Source organism: Telmatherina bonti (genome assembly GCF_933228915.1).
Source record: "Telmatherina bonti genome assembly, chromosome: 4".
NCBI classification, from domain to species: domain Eukaryota; kingdom Metazoa; phylum Chordata; class Actinopteri; order Atheriniformes; family Telmatherinidae; genus Telmatherina; species Telmatherina bonti.
Window position 1 is genome coordinate 40329845 of NC_136622.1, and position 20517 is coordinate 40350361.

At 47.7% G+C, this 20517-nt stretch overlaps 1 protein-coding gene across 1 annotated transcript in view; it reads left to right on the forward strand.

Annotated features, from left to right (window-relative positions):
• Positions 1-20517, forward strand: part of abcd1 (ATP-binding cassette, sub-family D (ALD), member 1) — a gene marked incomplete at its 3' end in the record, with an annotated part of 300493 nt that overhangs the window by 203519 nt on the left and 76457 nt on the right. The window contains exons 13-14 of the mRNA XM_079238616.1: positions 16081-16226; positions 16302-16386. Of these exons, the coding sequence (XP_079094742.1) occupies positions 16081-16226; positions 16302-16386 (231 nt within the window). The remainder of the gene's footprint in view (positions 1-16080; positions 16227-16301; positions 16387-20517) is intronic.

Here is a 20517-nt window from a genome sequence, read left to right on the forward strand (position 1 = left end):
ATCAGGGACTCTGTACCATCAGGGACTTGGTACCATCAGGGAGTCTGTACAATCAGGGACTCTGTACCATCAGGGACTCTGTACTATCAGGGACTTGGTACCATCAAGTATTTGGTACCATCAGGGACTTGGTACCATCAGGGACTTGGACCATCAGCGACTCTGTACCATCAGGGACTTGGTACCATCAGGGACTCTGTACCATCAGGGACTCTGTACCATCAGGGACTCTGTACCACCAGGGACTCTGAATCATCAGGGATTTGGTACCATCAGGGACTTGGTACCATCAGGGACTCTGTACCATCAGGGACTCTGTACCATCAGGGACTTGGTACCATCAGGGACTCTGTACTATCATGGACTTGGTACCATCAAGGATTTGGTACCATCAGGGACTTGGTACCATCAGGGACTCTGTACCATCAGGGACTTGGTACCATCAGGGACTCTGTACCATCAGGGACTCGGCACCGTCAGGGACTCGGTACCATCAGGGACTCTGTAGCACCAAGGACTCTGTATCATCAGGGATTTGGTACCATCAGGGACTTGGCACCATCAGGAACTTGGTACCACCAGGGACTTTGTACCATCAGGGATTTGGAACCATCAGGGACTTGGTACCACCAGGGACTTGATACCATCAGGGACTTGGTACCATCAGGGACTTGGTACCATCACGGACTCTGTACCATCAGGGACTCTATGCCATCAAGGACTTTGTACCATCAGGGACTTGGTACCATCAGGGACTTGGCACCTTCAGGGACTCTGTACCATCAGGGACTCTGTACCATCAGGGACTCTATGCCATCAGGGACTTTGTACCATCAGGGACTCTGTATAATCAGGGACTTGGTACCATCAGGGACTTGGAACCATCAGGGACTTTGTACTATCAGGGACTCTGTACCAGCAGGGACTTGGTACCATCAGAGACTCATTACCATTAGCGACTTGGAACCATCAGGGAATTGGAACCATCAAGGACTTGGTACCACCAGGGTCTCTGTACCATCAGGAACTTGGTACCACCAGGGACTTTGTACTATCAGGGACTCTGTACCATCAGGGACTTGGTACCACCAGGGACTCTGTACCATCAGGAACTTGGTACCACCAGGGACTTTGTACCATCAGGGACTTGGTACCACCAGGGTCTCTGTACCATCAGCGACTTGGAACCATCAGGGACTTGGTACCATCATGGACTCTGTACCATCAGGGACTTGGTACCATCAGGGACTTGGTACCACCAGGGACTCTGTACCACCAGGGACTCTGAACCATCAGGGACTCTTTACCATCAGGGACTTGGTACCACCAGGGACTCTGTACCATCAGGAACTTGGTACCACCAGGGACTCTGTACCATCAGGAACTTGGTACCACCAGGGACTCTGTACCATCAGGAACTTGGTACCACCAGGGACTCTGTACCATCAGGGACTTGGTACCACCATGAACTTGGTACCACCAGGGACTCTGTACCATCAGGGTCTCTGTACCATCAGCGACTTGGAACCATCAGGGACTTGGTACCATCAGCGACTTGGAACCATCAGGGACTCGATACCATCAAGGACTTTGTACCATCATGGACTTGGTACCATCAGGGAGTCTGTACCATCAGGGACTTGGTACCATCAGGGACTCTGTACCATCATGGACTCTGTACCATCAGGGACTTGGTACCATCAGGGACTCTGTACCATCAGGGACTTGGAACCATCAGGGACTCTGTACCATCAGCGACTTGGTACCATCAGGGACTCTGTACTATCAGGGACTTGGTACCATCAAGGAATTGGTACCATCACGGACTCTGTACCATCAGGGACTCTATGCCATCAGGGACTTTGTACCATCAGGGACTCTGTATCATCAGGGACTTGGTACCATCAGGGACTTGGAACCATCAGGGACGTTGTACTATCAGGGACTCTGTACCAGCAGGGACTTGGTACCATCAGGGACTCTGTACCACCAGGGACTCTGAACCACCAGGGACTCTGTAACATCAGGAACTTGGTACCACCAGGGACTCTGTACCATCAGGAACTTGGTACCACCAGGGACTCTGTACCATCAGGGACTTGGTACCACCATGAACTTGGTACCACCAGGGACTCTGTACCATCAGGGTCTCTGTACCATCAGCGACTTGGAACCATCAGGGACTTGGTACCATCATGGACTCTCTACCATCAGGGACTTGGAACCATCAAGGACTCTGTACCATCAGGAACCTGTACCATCAGGGACTTGGTGTCATCAGGAATTGGTTCCATCAGGGACTTGGAACCATCAGGGACTCGATACCATCAGGGACTCTGTACCATCAGGGATTTGGTACCATCAGGGACTTGGTACCATCAGGGACTCTGTACCATCAGGGACTCTGTACCATCAGGGACTTGGTACCATCAGGGACTCTGTACTATCATGGACTTGGTACCATCAAGGATTTGGTACCATCAGGGACTTGGTACCATCAGGGACTCTGTACCATCAGGGACTTGGTACCATCAGGGAATCTGTACCATCAGGGACTCGGCACCGTCAGGGACTTGGTACCATCAGGGACTCTGTAGCACCAAGGACTCTGTATCATCAGGGATTTGGTACCATCAGGGACTCGGCACCATCAGGAACTTGGTACCACCAGGGACTTTGTACCATCAGGGATTTGGAACCATCAGGGACTTGGTACCACCAGGGACTTGATACCATCAGGGACTTGGTACCATCAGGGACTTGGTACCATCACGGACTCTGTACCATCAGGGACTCTATGCCATCAAGGACTTTGTACCATCAGGGACTTGGTACCATCAGGGACTTGGCACCTTCAGGGACTCGGTACCATCAGGGACTTGGTACCATCACGGACTCTGTGCCATCAGGGACTTGGAACCATCAGGGACTCTGTACCATCAGGGACTCTGTACCATCAGGGACTCTATGCCATCAGGGACTTTGTACCATCAGGGACTCTGTATAATCAGGGACTTGGTACCATCAGGGACTTGGAACCATCAGGGACTTTGTACTATCAGGGACTCTGTACCAGCAGGGATTGGTACCATCAGAGACTCATTACCATTAGCGACTTGGAACCATCAGGGAATTGGAACCATCAAGGACTTGGTACCACCAGGGTCTCTGTACCATCAGGAACTTGGTACCACCAGGGACTTTGTACTATCAGGGACTCTGTACCATCAGGGACTTGGTACCACCAGGGACTCTGTACCATCAGGAACTTGGTACCACCAGGGACTTTGTACCATCAGGGACTTGGTACCACCAGGGACTCTGTACCATCAGGGTCTCTGTACCATCAGCGACTTGGAACCATCAGGGACTTGGTACCATCATGGACTCTTTACCATCAGGGACTTGGTACCATCAGGGACTTGGTACTACCAGGGACTCTGTACCACCAGGGACTCTGAACCATCAGGGACTCTTTACCATCAGGGACTTGGTACCACCAGGGACTCTGTACCATCAGGAACTTGGTACCACCAGGGACTCTGTACCATCAGGGACTTGGTACCACAAGGGACTCTGTACCACCAGGGACTCTGTAACATCAGGAACTTGGTACCACCAGGGACTCTGTACCATCAGGAACTTGGTACCACCAGGGACTCTGTACCATCAGGGACTTGGTACCACCATGAACTTGGTACCACCAGGGACTCTGTACCATCAGGGTCTCTGTACCATCAGCGACTTGGAACCATCAGGGACTCTGTACCATCAGGGACTCGGTACCATCAGGGACTTGGTGTCATCAGGAATTGGTACCATCAGGGACTTGGTACCATCAGGCACTTGGTACCATCACGGACTCTGTACCATCAGGGACTCTATGCCATCAGGCACTTTGTACCATCAGGGACTCTGTATCATCAGGGACTTGGTACCATCAGGGACTTGGAACCATCAGGGACTTTGTACTATCAGGGACTATGTACCAGCAGGGACTTGGTACCATCAGGGACTCATTACCATTAGCGACTTGGAACCATCAGGGAATTGGAACCATCAAGGACTTGGTACCACCAGGGACTCTGTAACATCAGGAACTTGGTACCACCAGGGACTCTGTACCATCAGGAACTTGGTACCACCAGGGACTCTGTACCATCAGGGACTTGGTACCACCATGAACTTGGTACCACCAGGGACTCTGTACCATCAGGGTCTCTGTACCATCAGCGACTTGGAACCATCAGGGACTCTGTACCATCAGGGACTCGGTACCATCAGGGACTTGGTGTCATCAGGAATTTGGTACCATCAGGGACTTGGTACCATCAGGCACTTGGTACCATCACGGACTCTGTACCATCAGGGACTCTATGCCATCAGGCACTTTGTACCATCAGGGACTCTGTATCATCAGGGACTTGGTACCATCAGGGACTTGGAACCATCAGGGACTTTGTACTATCAGGGACTATGTACCAGCAGGGACTTGGTACCATCAGGGACTCATTACCATTAGCGACTTGGAACCATCAGGGAATTGGAACCATCAAGGACTTGGTACCACCAGGGTCTCTGTACCATCAGGAACTTGGTACCACCAGGGACTTTGTACCATCAGGGACTCTGTACCATCAGGGACTTGGTACCACCAGGGACTCTGTACCATCAGGAACTTGGTACCACCAGGGACTTGGTACCATCAGGGACTTGGTACCACCAGGGACTCTGTACCATCAAGGACTTGGTACCACCAGGGTCTCTGTACCATCAGGAACTTGGTACCACCAGGGACTCTGAACCATCAGGGACTCTGTACCATCAGGGACTTGGTACCACTAGGGACTCTGTAACATCAGGAACTTGGTACCACCAGGGACTTGGTACCACCATGAACTTAGTACCACCAGGGACTCTGTACCATCAGGGTCTCTGTACCATCAGCGACTTGGAACCATCAGGGACTTGGTACCATCATGGACTCTGTACCATCAGGGACTTGGTACCATCAGGGACTTGGTACCACAAGGGACTCTGTACCATCAGGGACTCTGTACCATCAGGAACTTGGTACCACCAGGGACTCTGTACCATCAGGGACTTGGTACCATCAGGGACTTGGTACCACAAGGGACTCTGTACCATCAGGGACTCTGTACCATCAGGGACTTGGTACCACTATGGACTCTGTACCATCAGGGACTCTGTACAATCAGGGACTTGGTACCACAAGGGACTCTGTACCATCAGGGACTCTGTACCATCAGGGACTTGGTACCACTATGGACTCTGTATCATCAGGAACTTGGTACCACCAGGGACTCTGTACCATCAGGAACTTGGTACCACCAGGGACTCTGTACCATCAGGGTCTCTGTACCATCAGGGACTTGTTACCACCATGGACTCTTTACCATCAGGAACTTGGTACCACCAGGGACTCTGTACCATCAGGGACTTGGTACCACCAGGGACTCTGTACCATCAGGGACTTGGTACCATCAGGGACTCTGTACCACCAGGGACTCTGTATCATCAGGGATTTGGTACCATCAGGGACTTGGTACCACCAGGGACTTGATACCATCAGGGACTTGGTACCATCAGGGACTTGGTTCCATCACGGACTCTATGCCATCAAGGACTTTGTACCATCAGGGACTTGGTACCATCACGGACTCTGTACCATCAGGGACTTGGAACCATCAGGGACTCTGTACCATCAGGGACTCTATGCCATCAGGGACTTTGTACCATCAGGGACTCTGTATAATCAGGGACTTGGTACCATCAGGGACTTGGAACCATCAGGGACTTTGTACTATCAGGGACTCTGTACCAGCAGGGACTTGGTACCATCAGGGACTCATTACCATTAGCGACTTGGAACCATCAGGGAATTGGAACCATCAAGGACTTGGTACCACCAGGGTCTCTGTACCATCAGGAACTTGGTACCACCAGGGACTTTGTACCATCAGGGACTCTGTACCATCAGGGACTTGGTACCACCAGGGACTCTGTACCATCAGGAACTTGGTACCACCAGGGACTTTGTACCATCAGGGACTTGGTACCACCAGGGACTCTGTACCATCAGGGTCTCTGTACCATCAGTGACTTGGAACCATCAGGGACTTGGTACCATCATGGACTCTGTACCATCAGGGACTTGGTACCATCAGGGACTTGGTACCACCAGGGACTCTGTACCACCAGGGACTCTGAACCATCAGGGACTCTTTACCATCAGGGACTTGGTACCACCAGGGACTCTGTACCATCAGGAACTTGGTACCACCAGGGACTCTGTACCATCAGGGACTTGGTACCACAAGGGACTCTGTACCACCAGGGACTCTGTAACATCAGGAACTTGGTACCACCAGGGACTCTGTACCATCAGGAACTTGGTACCACCAGGGACTCTGTACCATCAGGGACTTGGTACCACCATGAACTTGGTACCACCAGGGACTCTGTACCATCAGGGTCTCTGTACCATCAGCGACTTGGAACCATCAGGGACTCTGTACCATCAGGGACTCGGTACCATCAGGGACTTGGTGTCATCAGGAATTGGTACCATCAGGGACTTGGTACCATCAGGCACTTGGTACCATCACGGACTCTGTACCATCAGGGACTCAATGCCATCAGGCACTTTGTACCATCAGGGACTCTGTATCATCAGGGACTTGGTACCATCAGGGACTTGGAACCATCAGGGACTTTGTACTATCAGGGACTATGTACCAGCAGGGACTTGGTACCATCAGGGACTCATTACCATTAGCGACTTGGAACCATCAGGGAATTGGAACCATCAAGGACTTGGTACCACCAGGGTCTCTGTACCATCAGGAACTTGGTACCACCAGGGACTTTGTACCATCAGGTACTCTGTACCATCAGGGACTTGGTACCACCAGGGACTCTGTACCATCAGGAACTTGGTACCACCAGGGACTTGGTACCATCAAGGACTTGGTACCACCAGGGACTCTGTACCATCAAGGACTTGGTACCACCAGGGTCTCTGTACCATCAGGAACTTGGTACCACCAGGGACTCTGAACCATCAGGGACTCTGTACCATCAGGGACTTGGTACCACTAGGGACTCTGTAACATCAGGAACTTGGTACCACCAGGGACTCTGTACCATCAGGAACTTGGTACCACCAGGGACTTGGTACCACCATGAACTTAGTACCACCAGGGACTCTGTACCATCAGGGTCTCTGTACCATCAGCGACTTGGAACCATCAGGGACTTGGAACCATCATGGACTCTGTACCATCAGGGACTTGGTACCATCAGGGACTTGGTACCACAAGGGACTCTGTACCATCAGGGACTCTGTACCATCAGGAACTTGGTACCACCAGGGACTCTGTACCATCAGGGACTTGGTACCATCAGGGACTCTGTACCACAAGGGACTCTGTACCATCAGGGACTCTGTACCATCAGGGACTTGGTACCACTATGGACTCTGTACCATCAGGGACTCTGTACAATCAGGGACTTGGTACCACAAGGGACTCTGTACCATCAGGGACTCTGTACCATCAGGGACTTGGTACCACTATGGACTCTGTATCATCAGGAACTTGGTACCACCAGGGACTCTGTACCATCAGGAACTTGGTACCACCAGGGACTCTGTACCATCAGGGTCTCTGTACCATCAGGGACTTGTTACCACCATGGACTCTTTACCATCAGGAACTTGGTACCACCAGGGACTCTGTACCATCAGGGACTTGGTACCACCAGGGACTCTGTACCATCAGGGACTCGGTACCATCAGGGACTTTGTACCACCAGGGACTCTGTACCATCAGGAATTGGTACCATCAAGGACTTGGTACCATCAGGGACTTGGCACCTTCTGGGACTCGGTACCATCAGGGACTTGGTACCATCACGGACTCTGTACCATCAGGGACTTGGTACCATCACGGACTCTGTACCATCAGGGACTTGGAACCATCAGGGACTCTGTACCATCAGGGACTCTATGCCATCAGGGACTTTGTACCATCAGGGACTCTGTATAATCAGGGACTTGGTACCATCAGGGACTTGGAACCATCAGGGACTTTGTACTATCAGGGACTCTGTACCAGCAGGGACTTGGTACCATCAGGGACTCATTACCATTAGCGACTTGGAACCATCAGGGAATTGGAACCATCAAGGACTTGGTACCACCAGGGTCTCTGTACCATCAGGAACTTGGTACCACCAGGGACTTTGTACCATCAGGGACTCTGTACCATCAGGGACTTGGTACCACCAGGGACTCTGTACCATCAGGAACTTGGTACCACCAGGGACTTTGTACCATCAGGGACTTGGTACCACCAGGGACTCTGTACCATCAGGGTCTCTGTACCATCAGTGACTTGGAACCATCAGGGACTTGGTACCATCATGGACTCTGTACCATCAGGGACTTGGTACCATCAGGGACTTGGTACCACCAGGGACTCTGTACCACCAGGGACTCTGAACCATCAGGGACTCTTTACCATCAGGGACTTGGTACCACCAGGGACTCTGTACCATCAGGAACTTGGTACCACCAGGGACTCTGTACCATCAGGGACTTGGTACCACAAGGGACTCTGTACCACCAGGGACTCTGTAACATCAGGAACTTGGTACCACCAGGGACTCTGTACCATCAGGAACTTGGTACCACCAGGGACTCTGTACCATCAGGGACTTGGTACCACCATGAACTTGGTACCACCAGGGACTCTGTACCATCAGGGTCTCTGTACCATCAGCGACTTGGAACCATCAGGGACTCTGTACCATCAGGGACTCGGTACCATCAGGGACTTGGTGTCATCAGGAATTGGTACCATCAGGGACTTGGTACCATCAGGCACTTGGTACCATCACGGACTCTGTACCATCAGGGACTCAATGCCATCAGGCACTTTGTACCATCAGGGACTCTGTATCATCAGGGACTTGGTACCATCAGGGACTTGGAACCATCAGGGACTTTGTACTATCAGGGACTATGTACCAGCAGGGACTTGGTACCATCAGGGACTCATTACCATTAGCGACTTGGAACCATCAGGGAATTGGAACCATCAAGGACTTGGTACCACCAGGGTCTCTGTACCATCAGGAACTTGGTACCACCAGGGACTTTGTACCATCAGGTACTCTGTACCATCAGGGACTTGGTACCACCAGGGACTCTGTACCATCAGGAACTTGGTACCACCAGGGACTTGGTACCATCAAGGACTTGGTACCACCAGGGACTCTGTACCATCAAGGACTTGGTACCACCAGGGTCTCTGTACCATCAGGAACTTGGTACCACCAGGGACTCTGAACCATCAGGGACTCTGTACCATCAGGGACTTGGTACCACTAGGGACTCTGTAACATCAGGAACTTGGTACCACCAGGGACTCTGTACCATCAGGAACTTGGTACCACCAGGGACTTGGTACCACCATGAACTTAGTACCACCAGGGACTCTGTACCATCAGGGTCTCTGTACCATCAGCGACTTGGAACCATCAGGGACTTGGAACCATCATGGACTCTGTACCATCAGGGACTTGGTACCATCAGGGACTTGGTACCACAAGGGACTCTGTACCATCAGGGACTCTGTACCATCAGGAACTTGGTACCACCAGGGACTCTGTACCATCAGGGACTTGGTACCATCAGGGACTCTGTACCACAAGGGACTCTGTACCATCAGGGACTCTGTACCATCAGGGACTTGGTACCACTATGGACTCTGTACCATCAGGGACTCTGTACAATCAGGGACTTGGTACCACAAGGGACTCTGTACCATCAGGGACTCTGTACCATCAGGGACTTGGTACCACTATGGACTCTGTATCATCAGGAACTTGGTACCACCAGGGACTCTGTACCATCAGGAACTTGGTACCACCAGGGACTCTGTACCATCAGGGTCTCTGTACCATCAGGGACTTGTTACCACCATGGACTCTTTACCATCAGGAACTTGGTACCACCAGGGACTCTGTACCATCAGGGACTTGGTACCACCAGGGACTCTGTACCATCAGGGACTCGGTACCATCAGGGACTTTGTACCACCAGGGACTCTGTACCATCAGGAATTGGTACCATCAAGGACTTGGTACCATCAGGGACTTGGCACCTTCTGGGACTCGGTACCATCAGGGACTTGGTACCATCACGGACTCTGTACCATCAGGGACTTGGTACCATCACGGACTCTGTACCATCAGGGACTTGGAACCATCAGGGACTCATTACCATTAGCGACTTGGAACCATCAGGGAATTGGAACCATCAAGGACTTGGTACCACCAGGGTCTCTGTACCATCAGGAACTTGGTACCACCAGGGACTTTGTACCATCAGGGACTCTGTACCATCAGGGACTTGGTACCACAAGGGACTCTGTACCATCAGGGACTCTGTACCATCAGGAACTTGGTACCACCAGGGACTCTGTACCATCAGGGACTTGGTACCATCAGGGACTCTGTACCACAAGGGACTCTGTACCATCAGGGACTCTGTACCATCAGGGACTTGGTACCACTATGGACTCTGTACCATCAGGGACTCTGTACAATCAGGGACTTGGTACCACAAGGGACTCTGTACCATCAGGGACTCTGTACCATCAGGGACTTGGTACCACTATGGACTCTGTATCATCAGGAACTTGGTACCACCAGGGACTCTGTACCATCAGGAACTTGGTACCACCAGGGACTCTGTACCATCAGGGTCTCTGTACCATCAGGGACTTGTTACCACCATGGACTCTTTACCATCAGGAACTTGGTACCACCAGGGACTCTGTACCATCAGGGACTTGGTACCACCAGGGACTCTGTACCATCAGGGACTCGGTACCATCAGGGACTTTGTACCACCAGGGACTCTGTACCATCAGGAATTGGTACCATCAAGGACTTGGTACCATCAGGGACTTGGCACCTTCTGGGACTCGGTACCATCAGGGACTTGGTACCATCACGGACTCTGTACCATCAGGGACTTGGTACCATCACGGACTCTGTACCATCAGGGACTTGGAACCATCAGGGACTCATTACCATTAGCGACTTGGAACCATCAGGGAATTGGAACCATCAAGGACTTGGTACCACCAGGGTCTCTGTACCATCAGGAACTTGGTACCACCAGGGACTTTGTACCATCAGGGACTCTGTACCATCAGGGACTTGGTACCACCAGGGACTCTGTACCATCAGGAACTTGGTACCACCAGGGACTTGGTACCATCAGGGACTTGGTACCACCAAGGACTCTGTACCATCAAGGACTTGGTACCACCAGGGTCTCTGTACCATCAGGAACTTGGTACCACCAGGGACTCTGAACCATCAGGGACTCTGTACCATCAGGGACTTGGTACCACTAGGGACTCTGTAACATCAGGGACTTGGTACCACTAGGGACTCTGTAACATCAGGAACTTGGTACCACCAGGGACTCTGTACCATCAGGAACTTGGTACCACAAGGGACTCTGTACCATCAGGGACTCTGTACCATCAGGGACTTGGAACCATCAGGGACTTTGTACTATCAGGGACTCTGTACCAGCAGGGACTTGGTACCATCAGGGACTCATTACCATTAGCGACTTGGAACCATCAGGGAATTGGAACCATTAAGGACTCTGAACCATCAGGGACTTGGTACCACCTGGGACTCTGTACCATCAGGGACTTGGTACCATCAGGAACTTGGTACCACCTGGGACTTTGTACCATCAGGGACTTGGTACCACCAGGGACTTGGTACCATCAGGGACTCGGTACCACCAGGGACTCTGAACCATCAGGGACTCTGTACCACCAGGGACTCTGAACCATCCGGGACTCTGTACCATCAGGGACTTGGTACCACCAGGGACTCTGTACCATCAGGAACTAGGTACCACCAGGGACTCTGTACCATCAGGGACTTGCTGCCACCATGAACTTGGTACCACCAGGGACTCTGTACCATCAGGGTCTCTGTACCATCAGCGACTTGGAACCATCAGGGACTTGGTACCATCATGGACTCTGTACCATCAGGGACTTGCTACCATCAGGGACTTGGTACCACAAGGGACTCTTTACCATCAGGGACTCTGTACCATCAGGGACTTGGTACCACTATGGACTCTGTACCATCAGGAACTTGGTACCACCAGGGACTCTGTACCATCAGGGACTTGGTACCATCAGGGACTTGGTACCACAAGGGACTCTGTACCATCAGGGACTCTGTACCATCAGGGACTCTGTACCATCAGGGACTTGGTACCACTATGGACTCTGTACCATCAGGGACTCGGTACCACTATGGACTCTGTACCACCAGGGACTCTGTACCATCAGGGACTTGGTACCACAAGGGACTCTGTACCATCAGGGACTCTGTACCATCAGGGACTTGGTACCACTATGGACTCTGTATCATCAGGAACTTGGTACCACCAGGGACTCTGTACCATCAGGAACTTGGTACCACCAGGGACTCTGTACCATCAGGGTCTCTGTACCATCAGGGACTTGTTACCACCATGGACTCTGTACCATCAGGAACTTGGTACCACCAGGGACTCTGTACCATCAGGGACTCGGCACCACCAGGGACTCTGAACCATCAGGGACTCTGTACCATCAGGAACTTGGTACCACCAGGGACTCTGTACCATCAGGAACTTGGTACCACCAGGGACTCTGTACCATCAGGGACTCTGTACCATCAGGGACTTGGTACCACCATGAACTTGGTACCACCAGGGACTCTGTACCATCAGGGTCTCTGTACCATCAGCGACTTGGAACCATCAGGGACTTGGTACCATCATGGACTCTGTACCATCAGGGACTTGGTACCATCAGGGACTTGGTACCACAAGGGACTCTGTACCATCAGGGACTTGGTACCACAAGGGACTCTGTACCATCAGGGACTCTGTACCATCAGGGACTTGGTACCACTATGGACTCTGTACCATCAGGGACTCGGTACCACTATGGACTCTGTACCATCAGGGACTCTGTACCATCAGGGACTTGGTACCACAAGGGACTCTGTACCATCAGGGACTCTGTACCATCAGGGACTTGGTACCACTATGGACTCTGTATCATCAGGAACTTGGTACCACCAGGGACTCTGTACCATCAGGAACTTGGTACCACCAGGGACTCTGTACCATCAGGGTCTCTGTACCATCAGGGACTTGTTACCACCATGGACTCTGTACCATCAGGAACTTGGTACCACCAGGGACTCTGTACCATCAGGGACTCGGCACCACCAGGGACTCTGAACCATCAGGGACTCTGTACCATCAGGAACTTGGTACCACCAGGGACTCTGTACCATCAGGAACTTGGTACCACCAGGGACTCTGTACCATCAGGGACTCTGTACCATCAGGGACTTGGTACCACCATGAACTTGGTACCACCAGGGACTCTGTACCATCAGGGTCTCTGTACCATCAGCGACTTGGAACCATCAGGGACTTGGTACCATCATGGACTCTGTACCATCAGGGACTTGGTACCATCAGGGACTTGGTACCACAAGGGACTCTGTACCACAAGGGACTCTGTACCATCAGGGACTTGGTACCACTATGGACTCTGTACCATCAGGGACTTGGTACCATCAGGGACTTGGTACCACAAGGGACTCTTTACCATCAGGGACTCTGTACCATCAGGGACTTGGTACCACTATGGACTCTGTACCATCAGGAACTTGGTACCACCAGGGACTCTGTACCATCAGGGACTTGGTACCATCAGGGACTTGGTACCACAAGGGACTCTGTACCATCAGGGACTCTGTACCATCAGGGACTCTGTACCATCAGGGACTTGGTACCACTATGGACTCTGTACCATCAGGGACTCGGTACCACTATGGACTCTGTACCACCAGGGACTCTGTACCATCAGGGACTTGGTACCACAAGGGACTCTGTACCATCAGGGACTCTGTACCATCAGGGACTTGGTACCACTATGGACTCTGTATCATCAGGAACTTGGTACCACCAGGGACTCTGTACCATCAGGAACTTGGTACCACCAGGGACTCTGTACCATCAGGGTCTCTGTACCATCAGGGACTTGTTACCACCATGGACTCTGTACCATCAGGAACTTGGTACCACCAGGGACTCTGTACCATCAGGGACTCGGCACCACCAGGGACTCTGAACCATCAGGGACTCTGTACCATCAGGAACTTGGTACCACCAGGGACTCTGTACCATCAGGAACTTGGTACCACCAGGGACTCTGTACCATCAGGGACTCTGTACCATCAGGGACTTGGTACCACCATGAACTTGGTACCACCAGGGACTCTGTACCATCAGGGTCTCTGTACCATCAGCGACTTGGAACCATCAGGGACTTGGTACCATCATGGACTCTGTACCATCAGGGACTTGGTACCATCAGGGACTTGGTACCACAAGGGACTCTGTACCATCAGGGACTTGGTACCACAAGGGACTCTGTACCATCAGGGACTCTGTACCATCAGGGACTTGGTACCACTATGGACTCTGTACCATCAGGGACTCGGTACCACTATGGACTCTGTACCATCAGGGACTCTGTACCATCAGGGACTTGGTACCACAAGGGACTCTGTACCATCAGGGACTCTGTACCATCAGGGACTTGGTACCACTATGGACTCTGTATCATCAGGAACTTGGTACCACCAGGGACTCTGTACCATCAGGAACTTGGTACCACCAGGGACTCTGTACCATCAGGGTCTCTGTACCATCAGGGACTTGTTACCACCATGGACTCTGTACCATCAGGAACTTGGTACCACCAGGGACTCTGTACCATCAGGGACTCGGCACCACCAGGGACTCTGAACCATCAGGGACTCTGTACCATCAGGAACTTGGTACCACCAGGGACTCTGTACCATCAGGAACTTGGTACCACCAGGGACTCTGTACCATCAGGGACTCTGTACCATCAGGGACTTGGTACCACCATGAACTTGGTACCACCAGGGACTCTGTACCATCAGGGTCTCTGTACCATCAGCGACTTGGAACCATCAGGGACTTGGTACCATCATGGACTCTGTACCATCAGGGACTTGGTACCATCAGGGACTTGGTACCACAAGGGACTCTGTACCACAAGGGACTCTGTACCATCAGGGACTTGGTACCACTATGGACTCTGTACCATCAGGAACTTGGTACCACCAGGGACTCTGTACCATCAGGAACTTGGTCCCACCAGGGACTTGGTACCACCAGGGACTCTGTACCATCAGGGTCTCTGTACCATCAGGGACTTGTTACCACCATGGACTCTGTACCATCAGGAACTTGGTACCACCAGGGACTCTGTACCATCAGGGACTCTGTACCACCAGGGACTCTGTACCATCAGGGACTTGGTACCACCAGGGACTCTGTACCATCAGGGACTTGGTACCACCAGGGACTTGGTTCATGATGCATTTTCAGCATGATTCAATTCAACTTTGTTTATACAGTGTCAAATCACGGCAATGCCATCTCAAGACGCTTTACAGACAGAGAAGAAAACATAATGAAAGCCGATTCATAACAGCCTATATAAGGAAACCAACAGACTGAATCGGAGGTCCAACTCCATCTCCCATCCTGATCAAGCACACTGGCGACAGTGGGAAGGAAGGAAGGAAGCAGGATGGTCCTCAGGATGTTATTCTAACATGGTCTGAAATGGTTCTTTTCTGAGACCAATTCTTTGGGAGGAATTGATGAGTTGGACCAGAGCTGCGTAGTTCAGGATCTTGACTCCATGTGGGTCATCATAATCAGCCTGATCTACAGATTCCAGGAGTTCGCCTGTTTCAGTGGCACAGCTGGACATTCTGAGCTTCGGATCAATATGTTTATTAGAGAAAGGTTTAGAAGGATGTATCAAGCTGTGATTTTCCTACTAGGTTCTGACGTGGTTCTGACATGGTTAGAACCTGATTCTGATGTGCTTCTGGTTCCAGGCCCTACATGTCTGAGGGGACCCTCAGAGATCAGGTGATCTATCCAGACTCTGTGGAGGAGATGGTTCTGAAGGGGATTGGAGATTCGGACCTAGAAGAGATTCTGCGCACCGTTCACCTTCTGTACATCCTGGACAGAGAAGGCGGTGTGTGCGTGTGTGTGTGAAGTTGCGTGCATAAGTGTGTACATGTGTTGTAACCGTAGTAACATGTTCCTGCAGGTTGGGAGTCGGTCAGCGACTGGAAGGACATTCTTTCAGGAGGAGAGAAGCAGAGGTTGGGGATGGCCCGAATGTTCTACCATCGGTACGTTTACTGTTCGCTTGTTACAACTTGTTGTTCGACATTCAAACCGCTTCTTCGTCGGAGCATGTTTATTTCTGTTGTAAACATGTTTATTCCTGCTGTAAACATGTTTATTCCTGCTGTAAACATGTTTATTTCTGCTGTAAACATGTTTATTTCTGCTGTAAACATGTTTATGTTTATTCCTGCTGTAAACATGTTTATTCCTGCTGTAAACCTGTTCATTTCTGCTGTAAACATGTTTTTTTCTGCTGTAAACATGTTTATTTCTGCTGTAAACATGTTTATGTTTATTCCTGCTGTAAACATGTTTATTCCTGCTGTAAACCTGTTCATTTCTGCTGTAAACATGTTTATTTCGGCTGTAAACATGTTTATTTCTGCTGTAAACATGTTTATTCCTGCTGTAAACATGTTTATTTCTGCTGTAAACATGTTTATTCCTGCTGTAAACATGTTTATTTCTGCTGTAAACATGTTTATGTTTATTCCTGCTGTAAACATGTTTATTCCTGCTGTAAACCTGTTCATTTCTGCTGTAAACATGTTTATTTCTGCTGTAAACATGTTTATTTCTGGTGTAAACATGTTTATTCCTGCTGTAAACATGTTTATTCCTGCTGTAAACATGTTTATTTCTGCTGTAAACATGTTTGTTTATTCCTGCTGTAAACATGTTTATTTCTGCTGTAAACATGTTTATGTTTATTCCTGCTGTAAACATGTTTATTCCTGCTGTAAACCTGTTCATTTCTGCTGTAAACATGTTTTTTTCTGCTGTAAACATGTTTATTTCTGCTGTAAACATGTTTATTCCTGCTGTAAACATGTTTATTTCTGCTGTAAACATGTTTATGTTTATTCCTGCTGTAAACATGTTTATTTCTGCTGTAAACATGTTTATGTTTATTCCTGCTGTAAACATGTTTATTCCTGCTGTAAACCTGTTCATTTCTGCTGTAAACATGTTTTTTTCTGCTGTAAACATGTTTATTTCTGCTGTAAACATGTTTATTCCTGCTGTAAACATGTTTATTCCTGCTGTAAACATGTTTGTTTATTCCTGCTGTAAACATGTTTATTTCTGCTGTAAACATGTTTATGTTTATTCCTGCTGTAAACATGTTTATTCCTGCTGTAAACCTGTTCATTTCTGCTGTAAACATGTTTTTTTCTGCTGTAAACATGTTTATTTCTGCTGTAAACATGTTTATTCCTGCTGTAAACATGTCTATTTCTGCTGTAAACATGTTTATTCCTGCTGTAAACATGTTGATTTCTGCTGTAAACATGTTTATGTTCATTTCTGCTGTAAACATGTTTTTTTTCTGCTGTAAACATGTTTATTTCTGCTGTAAACATGTTTATTTCTGCTGTAAACATGTTTATTCCTACTGTAAACATGTTTATTTCTGCTGTAAACATGTTTATTCCTGCTGTAAACATCTTTATTTCTGCTGTAAACATGTTTATTCCTGCTGTAAACATGTTTATTCCTGCTGTAAACATGTTTATTCCTGCTGTAAACATGTTTATTTCTGCTGTAAACATGTTTATGTTTATTCCTGCTGTAAACATGTTTATTCCTGCTGTAAACCTGTTCATTTCTGCTGTAAACATGTTTATTTCTGCTGTAAACATGTTTATTTCTGCTGTAAACATGTTTATTTCTGCTGTAAACATGTTTATTTCTGCTGTAAACATGTTTATGTTTATTCCTGCTGTAAACATGTTTATTCCTGCTGTAAACATGTTTATTTCTGCTGTAAACATGTTTATGTTTATTCCTGCTGTAAACATGTTTATTTCTGCTGTAAACATGTTTATGTTTATTCCTGCTGTAAACATGTTTATTCCTGCTGTAAACCTGTTCATTTCCGCTGTAAACATGTTTATTTCTGCTGTAAACATGTTTATGTTTATTCCTGCTGTAAACATGTTTATTCCTGCTGTAAACATGTTTATTTCTGCTGTAAACATGTTTATTTCTGCTGTAAACATGTTTATTCCGGCTGTAAACATGTTTATTTCTGCTGTAAACATGTTTATGTTTATTCCTGCTGTAAACATGTTTATTTCTGCTGTAAACATGTTTATGTTTATTCCTGCTGTAAACATGTTTATTCCTGCTGTAAACCTGTTCATTTCTGCTGTAAACATGTTTTTTTCTGCTGTAAACATGTTTATTTCTGCTGTAAACATGTTTATTCCTGCTGTAAACCTGTTCATTTCTGCTGTAAACATGTTTTTTTCTGCTGTAAACATGTTTATTTCTGCTGTAAACATGTTTATTCCTGCTGTAAACATGTTTATTCCTGCTGTAAACATGTTTATTTCTGCTGTAAACATGTTTATTCCTGCTGTAAACATGTTTATTTCTGCTGTAAACATGTTTATGTTTATTCCTGCTGTAAACATGTTTATTCCTGCTGTAAACCTGTTCATTTCTGCTGTAAACATGTTTATTTCTGCTGTAAACATGTTTATTTCTGGTGTAAACATGTTTATTCCTGCTGTAAACATGTTTATTCCTGCTGTAAACATGTTTATTTCTGCTGTAAACATGTTTGTTTATTCCTGCTGTAAACATGTTTATTTCTGCTGTAAACATGTTTATGTTTATTCCTGCTGTAAACATGTTTATTCCTGCTGTAAACCTGTTCATTTCTGCTGTAAACATGTTTTTTTCTGCTGTAAACATGTTTATTTCTGCTGTAAACATGTTTATTCCTGCTGTAAACATGTTTATTTCTGCTGTAAACATGTTTATGTTTATTCCTGCTGTAAACATGTTTATTTCTGCTGTAAACATGTTTATGTTTATTCCTGCTGTAAACATGTTTATTCCTGCTGTAAACCTGTTCATTTCTGCTGTAAACATGTTTTTTTCTGCTGTAAACATGTTTATTTCTGCTGTAAACATGTTTATTCCTGCTGTAAACATGTTTATTCCTGCTGTAAACATGTTTATTTCTGCTGTAAACATGTTTATGTTTATTCCTGCTGTAAACATGTTTATTTCTGCTGTAAACATGTTTATGTTTATTCCTGCTGTAAACATGTTTATTCCTGCTGTAAACCTGTTCATTTCTGCTGTAAACATGTTTTTTTCTGCTGTAAACATGTTTATTTCTGCTGTAAACATGTTTATTCCTGCTGTAAACATGTTTATTTCTGCTGTAAACATGTTTATTTCTGCTGTAAACATGTTTATGTTTATTCCTGCTGTAAACATGTTTATTCCTGCTGTAAACATGTTTATTTCTGCTGTAAACATGTTTATGTTTATTCCTGCTGTAAACATGTTTATTTCTGCTGTAAACATGTTTATGTTTATTCCTGCTGTAAACATGTTTATTCCTGCTGTAAACATGTTTATTTCTGCTGTAAACATGTTTATGTTTATTCCTGCTGTAAACATGTTTATTTCTGCTGTAAACATGTTTATTTCTGCTGTAAACATGTTTTTTTCTGCTGTAAACATGTTTATTTCTGCTGTAAACATGTTTATTCCTGCTGTAAACATGTTTATTCCTGCTGTAAACATGTTTATTCCTGCTGTAAACATGTTTATGTTTATTCCTGCTGTAAACATGTTTATTTCTGCTGTAAACATGTTTATGTTTATTCCTGCTGTAAACATGTTTATTCCTGCTGTAAACCTGTTCATTTCTGCTGTAAACATGTTTATTTCTGCTGTAAACATGTTTATTCCTGCTGTAAACATGTTTATTTCTGCTGTAAACATGTTTATGTTTATTCCTGCTGTAAACATGTTTATTCCTGCTGTAAACCTGTTCATTTCTGCTGTAAACATGTTTTTTTCTGCTGTAAACATGTTTATTCCTGCTGTAAACATGTTTATTTCTGCTGTAAACATGTTTATGTTTATTCCTGCTGTAAACATGTTTATTCCTGCTGTAAACCTGTTCATTTCTGCTGTAAACATGTTTATTTCTGCTGTAAACATGTTTATTCCTGCTGTAAACATGTTTATTTCTGCTGTAAACATGTTTATGTTTATTCCTGCTGTAAACATGTTTATTCCTGCTGTAAACCTGTTCATTTCTGCTGTAAACATGTTTTTTTCTGCTGTAAACATGTTTATTCCTGCTGTAAACATGTTTATTC